This window comes from Sarcophilus harrisii, chromosome 3 (assembly GCF_902635505.1).
Source record: "Sarcophilus harrisii chromosome 3, mSarHar1.11, whole genome shotgun sequence".
Taxonomy (NCBI): Eukaryota; Metazoa; Chordata; class Mammalia; order Dasyuromorphia; family Dasyuridae; genus Sarcophilus; species Sarcophilus harrisii.
The window spans coordinates 495,235,646-495,251,187 of NC_045428.1; the positions used below are offsets into that span (position 1 = coordinate 495,235,646).

At 46.3% G+C, this 15,542-nt stretch overlaps 1 protein-coding gene across 1 annotated transcript in view; it reads right to left on the reverse strand.

The window, feature by feature from the left end:
- DSCAML1 (DS cell adhesion molecule like 1) overlaps window positions 1–15,542 on the reverse strand; it is a 480,720-nt gene that overhangs the window by 15,321 nt on the left and 449,857 nt on the right. The window contains exons 19-24 of the mRNA XM_031961331.1: window positions 14,643–14,798; window positions 11,188–11,327; window positions 8,219–8,372; window positions 1,402–1,519; window positions 914–1,077; window positions 205–303 (exon numbers count right to left, since the gene is read on the reverse strand). Coding sequence (XP_031817191.1) covers window positions 205–303; window positions 914–1,077; window positions 1,402–1,519; window positions 8,219–8,372; window positions 11,188–11,327; window positions 14,643–14,798 — 831 coding nt within the window. The remainder of the gene's footprint in view (window positions 1–204; window positions 304–913; window positions 1,078–1,401; window positions 1,520–8,218; window positions 8,373–11,187; window positions 11,328–14,642; window positions 14,799–15,542) is intronic.

The window sequence follows — 15,542 nt, forward strand, 5'->3', positions numbered from 1 at the left end:
TTGTTTCTTAGGGACCCAGAATCAAGATGTTCAATGTGGCTTTGCTAGTCTGGTTGTAATAACCAAGTGTCCCATGGACCCTAGTGGCAGACACTCTTGAGGGTGGTGGTGATGGGTGTATAGGGTCTATCTTGTCCCTGTGTGCAAACTCTCTGCTTCTGGGTCCAGTCTATTCCTCCCCCAACCACTGGACCCCCTTCTTACCTCGAATGGAGCTGCCCCCATTGTCTCCTGGGATCCAGGCCAAAGTGATAGAGGAAGCTGAGGTCTTAGACACAGTCAATCGGGGCTGATCTGGAGGAACTGTAAGAGGAGATTCCAGAGCTTTCTCAGACTTCCTGCTATCACCTCAGCTTACCTCAAAGAGTTAAATCTAGAACTTCTGAGTGGTAAGAAATAACAAGATTTCTCTTAATGCACAGCTGAGTTGGGTTACCTTGGCTGGGGGTCAACTGCTTCTCTGGGAGTTTACATCCACCTCTCCCCCTGTACTTCCCAAATTTTGAACAATGTTAAACTCTCATTTTAAGGACAGAGCCAAAATGGAGAGGGTGGGAACATTTTGATGTCTCTGTCTTTCTATCTCTTTGCAGTCAGGTTTCCCTTTATGCTTCTATTCTTCCCATCTCCTTCCATTGTAATCATAGAAACATATATTTAGGCCTGGAGGATAGTTGGAGATCTTTTAACCTTCTTACTTTACAGATGAGGAAACTGAGACCCCAAAGTATTGTCTAAACGAAGGTGTCAGAATCAAATCCAACCAAGATCCTCTGCCTTCCTATTCAGCCCTTGCCTCCATTCCCTCCAAGACATCTCTCTCTCTCTTCCACCCTGGGACTCTTCTCTCCCCTCCGGGAACTATTTTTCCTTTTCCATGTGGTTTCCAACTCCACGCGGGCCATGCTCTCACCTTGTACCAGCAAGTTGATGATGATGGTATCAAAGCCCCAGGTGTTGGTGGCAGTGCAGGTGTAGTAACCAGAGTCCTCGGCCTTCACCGAGCGTAGCACCAGGGTCCCATTGGTTTGGATGAGCCGATGCCCATCAACAGTCACAGCAATAGCAGAGTCCTCACTGTGGGCAGGGAACGGGTTCAGAATTGTAGGCCAACTCATTCCTTAGTGACTTCTTCCCCCAAGGCTTGAGGGAAGTTTTGAGGGGGAGCAGAAAGGTGACAAATGGAGCTCTGACTAGGAGTTGGGGATCCTTGGTTCTCACTCAGCAACCATACTGTCTGGATTTCCCTTAAATCTCAATGGAGAAGGGTCTCCAAACAGAGAGTAACTCAGAGAGAAGATACGGCATTATATGAACCTAGACTCTTCCCTACGATTTCTTAGGAAGGGGTGAAGCAAGGATTAAGTCAAACCCAGGTTGAAGGATGCGATGGTCACTTACCTGTCCTTAGTCCATTTGATGGCTGGGACAGGTTCCCCTACTGAGGTACAGGGCAGCCGGACATCTTTCATCCAAGGTGTGGTCACAGTGCCTCCAAATGAGATGATCTTGGCAGGGGCTATGAGTAAAAAAGGGTGGGTTCCAACTTACCTCCACCCATTAATACTTTCTTTTTTAAAATTCAATTTTATTTTATTTCCTGTCCTGATTTTTTCCCCTCCATCTCCTCCTTCTCCACCCACTGAAAAGGCAAGGAAAACAAAACCCATTATAAATATATATTGTAACAAATCCCTTATCAGCCATGTTAAAAAAGAAATATGAAGAAAGAAAGAGAAGAAAGTGTGTTTCAGTCTGTACTCTGAGTCCATCAGCTCTCTGTCTGGATAAGGGATAACTTGTTCCATCATGTGTCCTTTGGAAATGCATCAGTTACTAAAGTCTTTCAAAATTGTTATCTTTTGCTCCAAGTCATTATTAATCAGAGAAATGCAAATTAAGACAACTCTAAGATACCACTACACACCTGTCAGATTGGCTAAGATGACAGGAAAAAATAATGATGATTGTTGGAGGGGATGTGGGAAAACTGGGACATTGATTCATTGTTGGTGGAGTTGTGAACGAATCCAACCATTTTGGAGAGTAGTTTGGATCTATGCTCAAAAAGTTATCAAACTGTGCATACCCTTTGATCCAGCAGTGTTACTACTGGGATTATATCCCAAAGAGATTATAAAGAAGGGAAAGGGACCTGTATGTGCACGAATGTTTGTGGCAGCCCTTTTTGTAGTGGCTAGAAACTGGAAACTGAATGGATGTCCATCAGTTGGAGAATGGCTGAATAAATTGTGGTATATGAAAATTATGGAATATTACTGTTCTGTAAGAAATGACCAACAGGATAATTTCAGAAAGGCCTGGAGAGACTTACACGAACTGATGCTGAGTGAAATGAGCAGGACCAGGAGATCATTATATACCTCTACAACAATACTAGATGATGACCAGTTCTGATGGATCAGGCCATCCTCAGCAACGAGATCAACCAAATCATTTCTAATGGAGCAGTAATGAACTGAACTAGCTATACCCAGAAAAAGAACTCTGGGAGATGACTAAAACCATTACATTGAATTCCCAATCCCTATAGTTATGCACACCTGCATTTTGATTTCCTTCACAAGCTAATTGTACAATAATTCAGAGTCTGATTCTTTTTGTACAGCAAAATATATGTTTTGGTCAGTATACTTATTGATGTATCTAAGTTATATTTTAATATATTTAACATCTACTGAGTCATCCTGACATTTAGGGAGAAGTGAGAAGTAAGAAGGTGAAAAATTGGAACAAGAGGTTTGGCATTTGTTAATGCTGTAAAGTTACCTATGTATATATCCTGTAAATAAAAGGCTATTAAATAAAAAAAAAATAGAAAAAAAAAAAAAAAGAATATGCTTTGGTCATACTAAAAAAAAACAAAACAAAAAAAAACACAAAATTGTTATCTTTACAATATTGCTGTTATTATTCAAACGTTCTCTTTGTTCTCCTCACTTCACTTTTCATCAGTTCATAAAGTCTTCCTGGGTTTTTCTAAAAAAAGATCCCATCCGCTTCATCATTACTTATTGCACAATAGTATCTCATTGCATGTATATCCCATAACTTTTCAGACATTCCCCAGTTGATGGACATCAATCACCCCTAGTTTCCAATTCTTTGCAACCACAAAAAGAGGATTAGGCTTTCTAGGGATATCTTTGCTTGATCTCCACCACTTGCCCTGTGACCTGAAGGATCTTGTTTGTATGTGGAATGTGGAATGATGCTTCAAGACATAGTTATTTCAGTTCCTTGGCCAATAAACCAGGACAACCTAGTATAAAGATAATCAGATATGTCACATGCTTGGGTCCTAGTCCCAGTTATGCTTTGATATAATGTAATCTCTTAGACTTAGTTTCTTCATTTGTTTACAACTTGACATCTCTATCTCACAGAATTGCTAGTAAGAATCAAAGGACATTTTAATAAAGATTCCTCAAAAAGTATAAAGCATTAACTGAATAAACGTTAATACTTCAGTTATCATTTTTTTTCCTTAATGGCTTTGGGTATTCCCTTTTGCAGCACAGATTTAAGGTCCCCCCATGTCTTAGTATAGACTGTCTTCATGATTCCATTGTCCTCTCTACCTTATCACTTTAAAATCTCTTCCTAACCCTTTACAATCTGGTTTCAAAATGAATCAAGATCTGATGGCTGTTTCTCAGTCCTCCTTGTCCTAGATCTCTCTATTGCTTTTATTGCTGTCAGTCACTGCAAAATCCTTTTTAAAATTTTTTTCTCTTTTGGATTCGATGTTGAAAGGGAATCTGGGAATATCGAAAGGAGAAACTATCTGTCTATGTATATGTATACTTAGAAAGCTAGATCCCATAAAAAATGTAAAAAGGTTATAATGTAGGAATAACAATAATAATGATAACAGCTACCATTCATATAGCACTTTAAGTATTACAAAATGCTTTACAAATGTTGTCTCACTAACTATACCCAGAAAAAGAACTCTGGGAGATGACTAAAAACCATTACATTGAATTCCCAGTCCCTATATTTATGCACACCTGCATCTTTGATTTCCTTCACAAGCTAATTGTACAATAATTCAGAGTCTGATTCTTTTTGTACAGCAAAATAATGTTTTGGTCATGTATACTTATTGTGTATCTAAGTTATATTTTAATATATTTAACATCTACTGGTTATCCTGCCATCTAGGGGAGGGGGTGGGGGGGGGGTAAGAGGTGAAAAATTGGAACAAGAGGTTTGGCAATTGTTAATGCTGTAAAGTTACCCATGTATATATCCTGTAAATTAAAGGCTATTAAATAAAATAAAATAAAAAAAAAAAAAAAAACAAATGTTGTCTCATTTGATTCTCCTAACGACCCTGGGAAGTAAGTGCTATTATCTCATTTTTAAAGATGGGGAAACTGAGTCAGGAAGAGGCAAAGTGATTTTCCCTAGATAGTGTCTGAGGCTAGATTTCAATTTAGGTTTTCCTAATGCTAGATCCATTGCTCTCCTCACTGTGCCACCTAAATTATTCACAGTGGACAAAATTAAAGAAAGGAGATTCAAGACTCAGATGTCTATACAAAAATACACAATGTATGAATAACAAGAAAATTGAATTTATAGATTCCTGTGTACAGAGACAAATTTGACCTTACAGGTATAACTGAGATTTAGTGAGACTAGGCTTGTATTTAAAACATTATTCTGAAAGGGTATCCTCCACCTCATTCAAATGAGGAGAAGAGATAAAAAATGTGGTGGAGTTCAATGGAAGTGTTATAAGATGCACTCATGTGAGGAAATCCAAGCACCAGAAAAGGAATGCACAGTGGAGAACATTTGGGTGAATATCAAAGGAGAGATAAGCAAAATCAATGTTATCATCAGAATATACCACAGAATCTTCACAAGGGGGAATGGATGAGGAATTCAGGAAACAAATCACAGGTGTATATATAGTAATGATGGGACACTTCAATTGTTAAGGAGCCTATTAATGAAACACTCTCTCTCTCTCCCCCCCCCCCCCCCCCCCCCCCCCCCCCCCCCCCCCCCCCCCCCCCCCCCCCCCCCGCCCCCGTGTCTCTGTGTGTCTCTCCCTTTCTGTCTCTCTGTTTCTCTCTTTGTCTCTGTCTGTCTGTCTCTCTCTTAGATTTAGTTTTCTCATTTGTTGAGTGGAATTACATCTTGACATTTCTATCTCACAGAATTGCCCTCCTCTCTCTCTGTCTCTCTCCACCAAATGATAATTTCATCTGCAAAAGAGGGAAGAAGAAACATCAGGAAGTGTTATTTTGGTCCTTTTTCTCACCAATGAGTAGAAACTAGCTATTGAAGAAGAAATGATGAGACCCTTGGGAAGAAGTTACCATGCCATTTTAGTATTTCTTATATAGAAATTGAGGAAAACAAAGCATGGTTTGAAAGGCTCCCTAGCTTTTGTAGAATTCAAAAAGTTCAGTGAAAAGGAAGGTAAAATCCCCTGGTTTCACATTCTATAGAGTGATTCAGTCCAGGAGAAATGAGAAACTCTCAATAATGAAGTTAAAAAGATACAAGGTTTTGAAAAGGTTTGTAAGGAAGATGGGAAGAAAACCAGTGCCAGGAGTGCTAGTATTTATAATAAGCTGAAACTAGTTGAGAAAGCTAAGGAGAACAAAAAGGTTTTTAAAAAGTTATAATTGGGGGGAAAAAGGAATAAAAGCAGGTGGTACCATGGCTAATTGGGGATGGTGATAATGGATGATAGAGAGAAAGAAACACTTTGCTTCTCTTTTTCTGCAAAGCTCCAAAGTTCTACTCTGATTTTTTCTCATTATGTCAGGGAAATGATCTTGGGTTTGCAAGTGGTATGCCACTAGAACTCAAGCTCTGGCAGATTCTATCATGAGGGAAGTGTTTCAGGTATAGTTCTGCTAACAAGATTGTGTCTGTTGTCCAAGGCTAATCTACCTAAGAACTGAGAGACTCACCACCAGTGAGAGAACTAGGTAATTAATTTTTTGGCCATGATAACTCATTAAAAAAAGACACAAATGACCTTTAGTTCTTTATTCCTTTGAGTGATGGTAATAGAAATAGGTAAATAAGGGGTGGAGGATACCCATGTAATTTTTCAACTGTGGCCAGATAATATACTCTCTTAGCATCTACATTTTGGTAAGAGATAGACACCATGACCAAATAAAAGTCATGGACCTTTTATCAGTCTGATTTTGTTACCTACATTCAAAATGGAAGAAAATGCTCATGTGCCCTCAAGGGGGTCCTTGGATCTGAGGTGAAGAACCCCTGATCTAGAGGAAGGCCTCACATAGAATGCTCCACTTGTGGAGCATTGGTGGAAAGAGATTGAGAACTGTCAGCACAAGACAAGAAACATGGATGGATTGTCATCTGTACCATCGGAGAGAATGTTTTCATCATTGAAAGACCATTTAAGATACCATCTCCTCAATGAAGTCTTCCCTGGCCTGCTTATTTGGTAATCATTTTTTCTTTCTCAGACTTCACTTATTTTTCATATTATTTTTGTACTTTTCTAATATCATTACAATTATATTATTTTTGGAATATCATTATTTATGTGTCATCAAATTGTCTTAGAGTGCACCCAAGCACTAGGTGCACTAGACACATTAGGTGCTTAATAAATCTTATTGAAATGAATTGAATTCCCTTCCCTTAGAAAGGAGAGATTCTCTAAAAAAGGAGAGGAGGGAGGGGAAATTATCAGGAACTAAATAACAGTATTTGGGTGTGTGTGTGGGGAACAGTGTCCAGAACAGCAGCTTGAATATAGTAAATGCTTGATAAATAATTATTGAATTGTTTGACAAAAGGGTGTAAGGTCAGGTCAAAGTTGGCCTGGGGAAGTTATTCTTGACATTGTCCTAGGTCCTAGGTTCTTGCCTGGAATGTTCTTCCTCCACAGTTTATCCTCCTCATTTTCCCTGGCTTCCCTCAAGACTCAGCTCAGATCCCACCTTCTCCAGTCCCTTTAGCTGCTAGGGCCTTTGTTTCCCTTATTTCCTTCCATCCACTCTCTGTATATTGTGTATGCATCTAGTTATTTATATATTATCCCCTTCACAACGAAAACTCCTTGAGGACAGGGACTGTTTTCACCTATTTTGTATCCCCAGCATTGACATAGTCATGGGGCCTAATAGCAAACATGGAACCATTTAACAACTGCTTAGTGATTGATTTGATGGCGGACCCAAAGCTTGTTTGTGCTGTGTTCTACTTTCCCCCTGGAGGATGGAGGGGGGATCTGGAGGGGGGCTCAGGGAGGCGGAGGAAAGCCGAGGAAGATGCCCCGTAACAGGCATCAGAGACGTGGCTACGTGGTTGCGGCCACATACCAAGGGAGAGGGTGAGGACTGTGGGGTTTGACTTTTTGGTAATGTCTGATTCTTTGTGACCCCTTTGGGGGTTTTTCTTGGCAAATCTCCCAAAGTGGCTCGCAGTTATCTTCTGAGGCAAACAAGACTAAGTGACTTGCCGGGGGTCCCGCGGCTAAACTATAATCTGAGCCCTGTTTCTTGGGAAGCCAGGGCCGGCACTGTCCCCGGGGCCGCCAGCTGCCCTGGAGGGTAAAGATGAGGATTCTTAAGAGGAGGTTTCTTTGGTTTCTCAGCTACCACTTAATGCTGCGAGTGAATGGACAAATAAAAAAAAAAAGCATTTAAGTGCTGTGCGCTAAGCGCCGTGCTAAGTGCGGGGATGTAAAACAGGAAAACAAGGTTTCCCGCTCTCAGGGACCCCATACCCCAATAGGGGAAAACGACGGGCACGGGAGGCGGTCAGGCGGGGGTCTGGAAGCAGCAGCGCGGCGGTCCTGGGCTCTGCTGCTCTGAGAACTCCCCTAAAAGCCTCGGACCTAAAAGCTGGTGCTTCCCGACGCGGCACCTTACTGCCGACGGTTTGGGGAAAGCGGAGTAACACGGCCCGTTCCGAACCGGGGGGCGGGGGTTCCGGGGGGCGGGGCCGGGCCCTTGGGGCCCGGGGGTGCTAGAGCCGAGGGGGAGGGGCTGCAGGCTCGGGGGCTGCCCGCGGGAGGCGGCGGCTGTGCGGGGCTCCCGGAGTCAGGGGGCAGCAGAGGCTCGCTCTTGGCGGGTGCTGCGCGCCCCCGGGGGCTGGGGTGGGGGCTCCGCCTGACCCCGGGCTTCTCGAACTTCCCGCGGCCGCCGCTCCCCGCCCCCTCTGCTTTCCCACGCCGCCTCACCCTTTCCAGCCGGCTCGATGGTGACCTTCTCGCTGATGTTCCCCCGGCCGGCGGAGGTGACGGCCGCTACCCACAGCATGTACTGCTGCCCTCGATTCAGATGCGCGATGCGGTAGAAGAGCTGCTCCGGGCTCGTCTCGTACTCGCTGGGGGCCTGGGGGGCGGAGAGAGAGGGGTTAGCGGCCGCCCCCGCGGCCCCCGCCCGCCATCTCCCCCGGGGCTCGGGGGCATCGGCCCCTCCCCGGCGGGACCAGACCCCGGGCCCCGAGCCCCCGCTCAGCGTCCCGGCCGCACAGCTGGCTTTCTGCGCGGGGAGGGGCGGGCCCCAGCACCTCCAGGGTTGGAAGGGACCTCTTCCTTGAGCCCGGCTTTCCGCCCCGCAGCTGATTCCGGAGGGGCCCCTCTGCGGGGGTCGGAGGCGGGGCCCGAGGTCCCGCCAGCTCCAGGCCCCGTGAGGCAGGGCCCGGCGCCCCGACTTCCCTGAGGGACCCAGAACTGGGGCCAGCAGCGGCCGCCTGCTTTGGAGCTCGGCCCCCCCTTTAACTGCCGCCCTTTCCCTTCTGCAGCGGCGGCCCTGGGAGGGGAGGAACAAGGACGGGAGGGAGCGGCCTCGGCCAGGAGCCCCCTGTTAGTTACTATTAGCGGCACTGTACATCTCCACGGACGTTCTGCATATGCTACGTGTGGCCGTGCACACAGACACACGCATATTTTTTAACCGAATGACAGTTTGGACAAGTTGCCAACAAAACAATATCGGATCCCAGTGGCTTTACCAGTTGCTTTGATGAAAAGATTATGTTGCCTTGGAAACCAGTGGCTCAGATATTGAAATGAATTTGAGAAGGAGCTTTTGATAAGCGCCCGTTTGCAGACCTCCTGTCAACCTCTTCCCTGGCACGGGCGATTCGGGGCTGGCTCTCATTCTATTTTTTGGTCAGCCGCGGGGAAGGGAGAGGAGCATGGCGCCAGGGACCCTTTGAAATTGGCGCAGAGGGCTGGGGAGGGGGCCCCGCCCGGGGAACAGATGGGGGTGGTGGGGCCAGAGGGAGAGAATAATTAGTTCTTTCTGCAGCCGCAGCCTCTGGCGCGGGCACCCGGTACACGCACACTCACACAGCCTGGGCACACGCGCAGACACGGCCAGACACGCGCACACCGAGAGACACCACGGGGGCTGAGGGTGTGGGGGTACTCTCCATGCTCCGGGTGTAAAGGTAATTTCCTGCTCCGCTGCCTAGGCACATATAAGGGCCGGAGCCTCCAGCCTTAAAGGGCCTTGTGGGTCTTGGAAGGGGGAGGAGGAAACACGTTTCTTTTGATCTGAAGTCTTCTGGTGGGGAAGTGGGACAACACCAGCCCCAGCCTTGGGACGAGCTCCCCTGGGGCCTCTCTAATGGGGAGTATGGCTTCCAGCCCAGAAGGGCCTTGCGGTGGCAGGAAGGCAGGCCTGGGGAAGTCATGGGGGGGCTGTTGTCAAATGTGTGCACTTGTGTCTTCTTGAATGTTTGCCTATTTGTGGGGATAGATTTGTGGGCATGTGTATGTTTGTGATTGTACAAACCTGGATATTCATTTATATCTAGATCCTTTGTCTGCCCAGGTTAGAGAAAAAATGGATTTCCCTCTATTTCTGAGTATTTAGATCCTGTGTGTGCCCAGGTTAGAGAAGATGCAGGGGGACTGGAAAAGGTGATGGCAGCAGCTCACCTGCACCCTGGTTGTTTGGCCTTTGACCAGGGTTTCCTTTCTTATGCCTAAAGTTGCCTCTGAGATGCCCTCTGGCCCTACCTTGGGTTCCTCTGTTCCCAATGAACACAGCATGCTAAGTAGATGCACCCCACTTCCTGTGTACATTCATACCATACATTCTGCACACACGTACCTAAGACACTCATGGATACTTCGGCTCACTTCCACATCACACAGACTCTGTTGTAGACTCACATTAACTTAGCAAAGACACAGAGGTCTTTGGCTCCTCCCTGAATGCTCTGAGGTTGGTATTTCCTGACTTGATTGCCTCAAGAAACTTCCATCTCAAGTGGGAAATATTCCGGCTCTAGTCCTAGAATTTTCCACATTGCTGTGGTGATTGTTCTATTAATAAAAAGGATGTCTTGTAACTATTCTCTTTGTAATTCAGAAAAAGCAAAAATAGTGCAAAAGGCATAGGGAGGTGGTCTGGGGCCTGGAGGCATTTCCCCATCACTCCTAGGGGAGCAAAGGAAGAACACAGAATGTGCTGCCTCCGGCGACTCATGTAGCCCCCCACATGGAATCATTCCTGGTTCTGTCCAGAACGGTCTCTTTCCCCAGCAGCCTTCATTCTCTACTCCTCTGTGTCTGGAAATCAGAGCCTAGGAAGAGGCTATGGGGGTATGAACCAGGTTCATACCTTAGCTTGCCATCATTTCCTTCTCAGAAAGGGCTACTATGGACTCAGCACTGAAGAAACCAAACTTTCCCCAATATTCTCTCCCTTGTCCTGTCCCAGATCCCTCCCCTCCTCACCCAGTCCAGGCTAAGTTGGTCTATTTTGTCCAAGAATCTTTAGGGATAGGAAATGTCACGGTGTCTGAGTTCGTGCTCATCTGTCCGTCCTGGGTCTTGCTAAGAATTCTCAGGGCCTGTAATCCTGGAAGTCTGGGCAGGGGCAGTTCTCAGAGGCACAGCTGTTAGTTAGTGTTAGTTGGTGACAACCTAAAAAACAAGTCTGCCCTTTGCCCCTTTTCTCTCCCTCCCTCCTACCCTTCCTCCATCCCTCCCCCTCTCTATGTCTGTCTGTCTCTGCTTCTCTGTATCTGTTTCTCATTGTCTCTGTCTCTGCTTCTCTGTCTCTCGTTGTCTCTGCCTGTCTGTCTCTCTGCTCAGAGTCGGCCTGCTGTCCCATCCTGCTAGGAGCACCAGACTTCTCACTGTCCCCGGAGGGCCGTGTCCAGCTGGGCCATTCTCTGCGGCTCACTCACCGGCTGTCCAGATCCAGGACTGGAGCAGAAGATGGTGTACTTCCGGATCACCCCATTGGGCTTCGTGGGAGGCAGCCAAGACACGACCACGCTGCTGGCTGAGGAGGGGACGGCTTTGATTCCAGCAGGGGGACCTGGAACTGAGTGGGAAAGAAGGTCAGGTTAGCCCAGGGAAGGATGGAGGGTCACTCTGGGGAAATAAGGACAGGGCTGACATTTACCTAACATTTCAGAGTTGGAGACTGGGGACAGAGTAAGGTCAGAAAGAGACTCTGGGATATAATGAGACTCTCTGCTCTCCTTGCCTCTGGTTTCATCTGCCATTCTGACCCACTTGGCTTTCTTGTGGTTCTTCCCCTTTAATAATAATAGCTATCATTTATATAATAACTCAAGTCATACTTTATGTATGTTACTTCATATGATCATCTTAACAACCTTGGGAGAGAGTTACCATTGTTATGCCAATTATACAGATGGGGAAACTGAGGCAGAGTTAATAAGTAGGCAAGGCAGAATTTTAAGTCAGGACCTCAGGTGGAGCACACTATCCCCTACACCAGGGGTCCTCAAACTTTTTAAATAGGGGGCCAGTTCACTGTCCCTCAGACTACTGGAGGGCCTGACTATAGTAAAAACAAAATCTTTGTTTTGTGGGCCTTTAAATAAACTTCATAGCCCTGGGTGAGGGGGATAATCGTCCTCAGCTGCTGCATCTGGCCCGTGGGCTGTAGTTTGAGGACCCCTGCTCTACACCATGTAGCTGTTTCTTCTTACTATGCAGTCTTTGCCCACTTGCCAGCAACATCCCTCTTCCTGTCAAATCATAGTTCGTGGTCACTCTCTCCAGAAGATCCTCCTCAGATTAATCTATCCCACTCTCCAACCCACCAACACAATTTCTGAGCTCCCCCTTCCATCCTATCTTTATCCTCTGGAGTTTTATATTTTGCTGTTGATTTATTTGTTTTTTTGCATGTTGCATGCATGATTGCATGTTGAATTATTTGTTCTCCTTTATAGAAATGGAAGCTATCTGAGTTCTTAGGACTTTTCCGTCTGCAGGGAAGATGGGTTGCCTGCCTGCCTGTGGTGCTTCCCCAGGGTACTTCCCACCTTTTCCCTCAGTCAGCTTTTAGAAGGAAAACTATTTTGGGTTTTTTTGTCAGCGGCAATCATTGCTCTCTTACACTGAGTGCAATCCCCCTGGAGCCTCTGCTCCCCTTCTGGGCTGGTCACTTGGGAACATGGCTTAGCAGGATTGTGTCTTCCGGAAAAGTCTGGTGGAACCCATTGCGTTTGGGCTTAGAGGATCAGAGGGCTGGCTTCAGCCACTTACTTCCTGGGAGACTTCGGACAAGTATTTTACCTATTTATGCCTCCAGGATTTTGGAAGAGGTAATAGTTACAGCCCCTTAAAATCTGCGACCTGATTTGCTTGCATTATTTCATTTGGTCCTTGTGCCAAACCCGGGAAGTAGATGCTATCACCATCCCCATTCTACAGAAAGAAAACTGAGTTTCAGAGAGATCAAGTGATTACAGCTTGTGAGTGTTGGACATCTTTCTGACTCCAAAGCCGATATTTCATCCACGATGATGTGTGGTCTCTCTGAAGCTGTCTAATGGTCCTTTGATCTTATGGATCAGGAGATTCTAGTTTAGTGATCCCAATGAGTCAGTGCATTCTTTCTTGATCTTTCTTCCTGTTTTTTCTCTCCTTTCCTCCCTTTCCAGCCTTCTTCCCTGCAGGTGGGTTACCCTGTACATAGGGTCAGGGGACTGCCAGGGACCCCTCAAGGCAGGGGTCTTAGTTCTTTGAGCTTCTCTCAGGGAAGGGGGATGTTTCTTATCAAATGACAATAGTGTAAAGGTGAAATTCCCCCCTCTATGTGGACATTATGTTTGGGGCTGTGGTTCCAGGAAGGAGTTTTAGCTTAGGGATGGTGTCAGGTCTGGCTAAGAAAGCCTGCCCTCCTCACTCTGTTCTCAGCACCCCAATTTCTGCCAGCCCTTAGACATCAGGGAAAGGAGTTGCCTTTAGCTTCTCTCCCCGGGTGGGGGTTGGAACTGGGTCCGAACATCTGTGACCTTAATCCCCTAATGTGCTTGACCAGCTTATCCTGACAATACCTTGATGGACCTTTCAGCATCTGCTGCCCAGCAGCTTGGGTACTTTTGGAAATATCCCGACCCTATGAAACCCAAACAGGTGGGCTTCTAATGGCAGCAAGGGTGGGGCTTATTAATATTGCACCTCCCTAGAGAATGGGGAAGATATCAGCAGAGGGATGTGTAGAAAGGACAACAACTTTAATTTGAAGGTTACTCTTACAGGTCTCAGGGACAGTGCTTTCTCCACCCCACCCCACCCCCCGCCCCAGGTTTTGGATTAAGATATAATCAGGTGACAGTGATCACTGTCATTACTGGAGAGCATTACTGGAGAGGGAAAAAGTCTCAAAAGGGAGGTCTGTGGAAAGAGAGCAGGCCAGACCCTTCCCCTCTGCCTGAGTGATGGTGATAACAGCTGATTTTGAACTGACTGAATATATATATAGGGGTCTCAGTTCAGGGGGCTCGACCCTGTGCCTCTAAGAACCTGCATGTAATTGGGTGTGTATGTTGGGGGGGGGTGCAACATCCTTCCCACTCACAGCTGCATTCAGGTGGCCCCTCTCTTGTGATGTTTTCCCGGCTCACAATCATTCTTCCTGACATCTCTCAGGGAACTTTATCCCGCGATGTGTTTGTCACCACAGTTTGCATTCAAGTTATTTGTGCCTTTACAAATGTTAGCATTAGACTGTAAGCTCCTCGAGGGCAGGGAGCATGTCTCATTCACTTTTGTAGAATGGCAGTCTGGCCTTGGAAGCCTGTGTGACAGTGACCCGGTGCTCTGGGCAGCTCTTAGAGATGCCGGGTTCCATGGAAGGTGTCAATCTGTATACAAGTTTTTTTTTTGTCCCCTTGTTAGCATAGAGGAGTTTCTCATAGTGATGAAATCAGAGGTTTAGTCTCTATACCCCGGGTAACCTAGAGGCACAATGGATCCAGCAATGGACAGAGAGTCGGGAAGAACCTGGGGAGGGCAGAGAAGGAGAGGGCGTGTGTGGTAGATGTGCTTGCAGTGTTTGTGTTTATATGCTTGTGTGTTGGGCAAAACGCTCTTATTATCCTCCCTGGTCTGGATGTAGAGCACACTACTGCGGACATTGTCCCCGGCCTGGGGAGACGTGTGTGTACATTTATGTGTGTATTACATATTTATATAGTTCGTAAATACATGTGCCTGTATGCGTGTACATTTATGTGTGTAATATATATATATATATATATATATATAGTTTATAAATACATGTGCGTGCATGTGTATACGTGTGTGCACACATTTATAAGCAGTGTGCACCTGCCCATTGTGCTTTATGTGCGCGTGCATGTGGGCAGACACTTACTGTCCTCCTTGGTCTGGATGTAGAGCACGCTGCTGCGGACGCCGTCCCCGGCCTGGGTGTAGGCCAGGACTTGGACGCTGTAGTTGGTGAACTTCTCCATGCCCCGGAGCTCGACCCGCTCCCTCGTGGTGGTGATGTTCTGCATCTCCCCCCACTCTGCCAAAAGAGGGACACCAGTGAGTGGAATTTTGGGGCCCAGTTCCCTTCCTCCTGCCTCCGGGAGTGCAGCCCATGGCTAAGGGCACACTGGCCACATGCTCTGCAGGTCCTTATTTCAAGCTGGCCCCACTTTGAGAGAGGAGCAGCGAGACACCGTGACCATAGGCTGAGATCCTTGGGGTCTTTGTTCTCAAAGCTGGCCAGAAAAGGGCTTCTCTGGGACAGCATTACCTTGGGACCTGGACCAAAACTGGTTAAACAACTCAAATAAGGGCCCCATAGCTGAATAGGAGGGTCACAAAACTACAATTTATTATCAGCAAATGCTTGATCTGTACACCTATTATGTGCACCTACAGACCCAAGTTGCATAAAAATTCCTTGAGTGAAAAAGTGGAAAAGTTTTAAGAAGACTCCCACTGATTCTCTCTCACCCTTCGAATCACTGGGGCTTCTTCCCCTTCCCATAATATAGAACATTGATTTGGGAAACACCTTTCAGGCCCCTTATTTATTTGCAGAAGAAGCTTTAGGGCAGCTGCTTGGACAATGAGTTGGGTCCCAGGCAGGGAAAATCAAAACCTTGCAGCTTGGCTGTGTGTACACTGTAAAAAGGTGTAAAAAGAGTCAGTTCTCAGTTATTTGCATGGATCATCCATTTTGTGAGCGATTCATAACAAATATTTATTCCCATGCTGGTTGTCCCCTAGCAACCTCCCATGCTTCCGGACCAGGTCCATG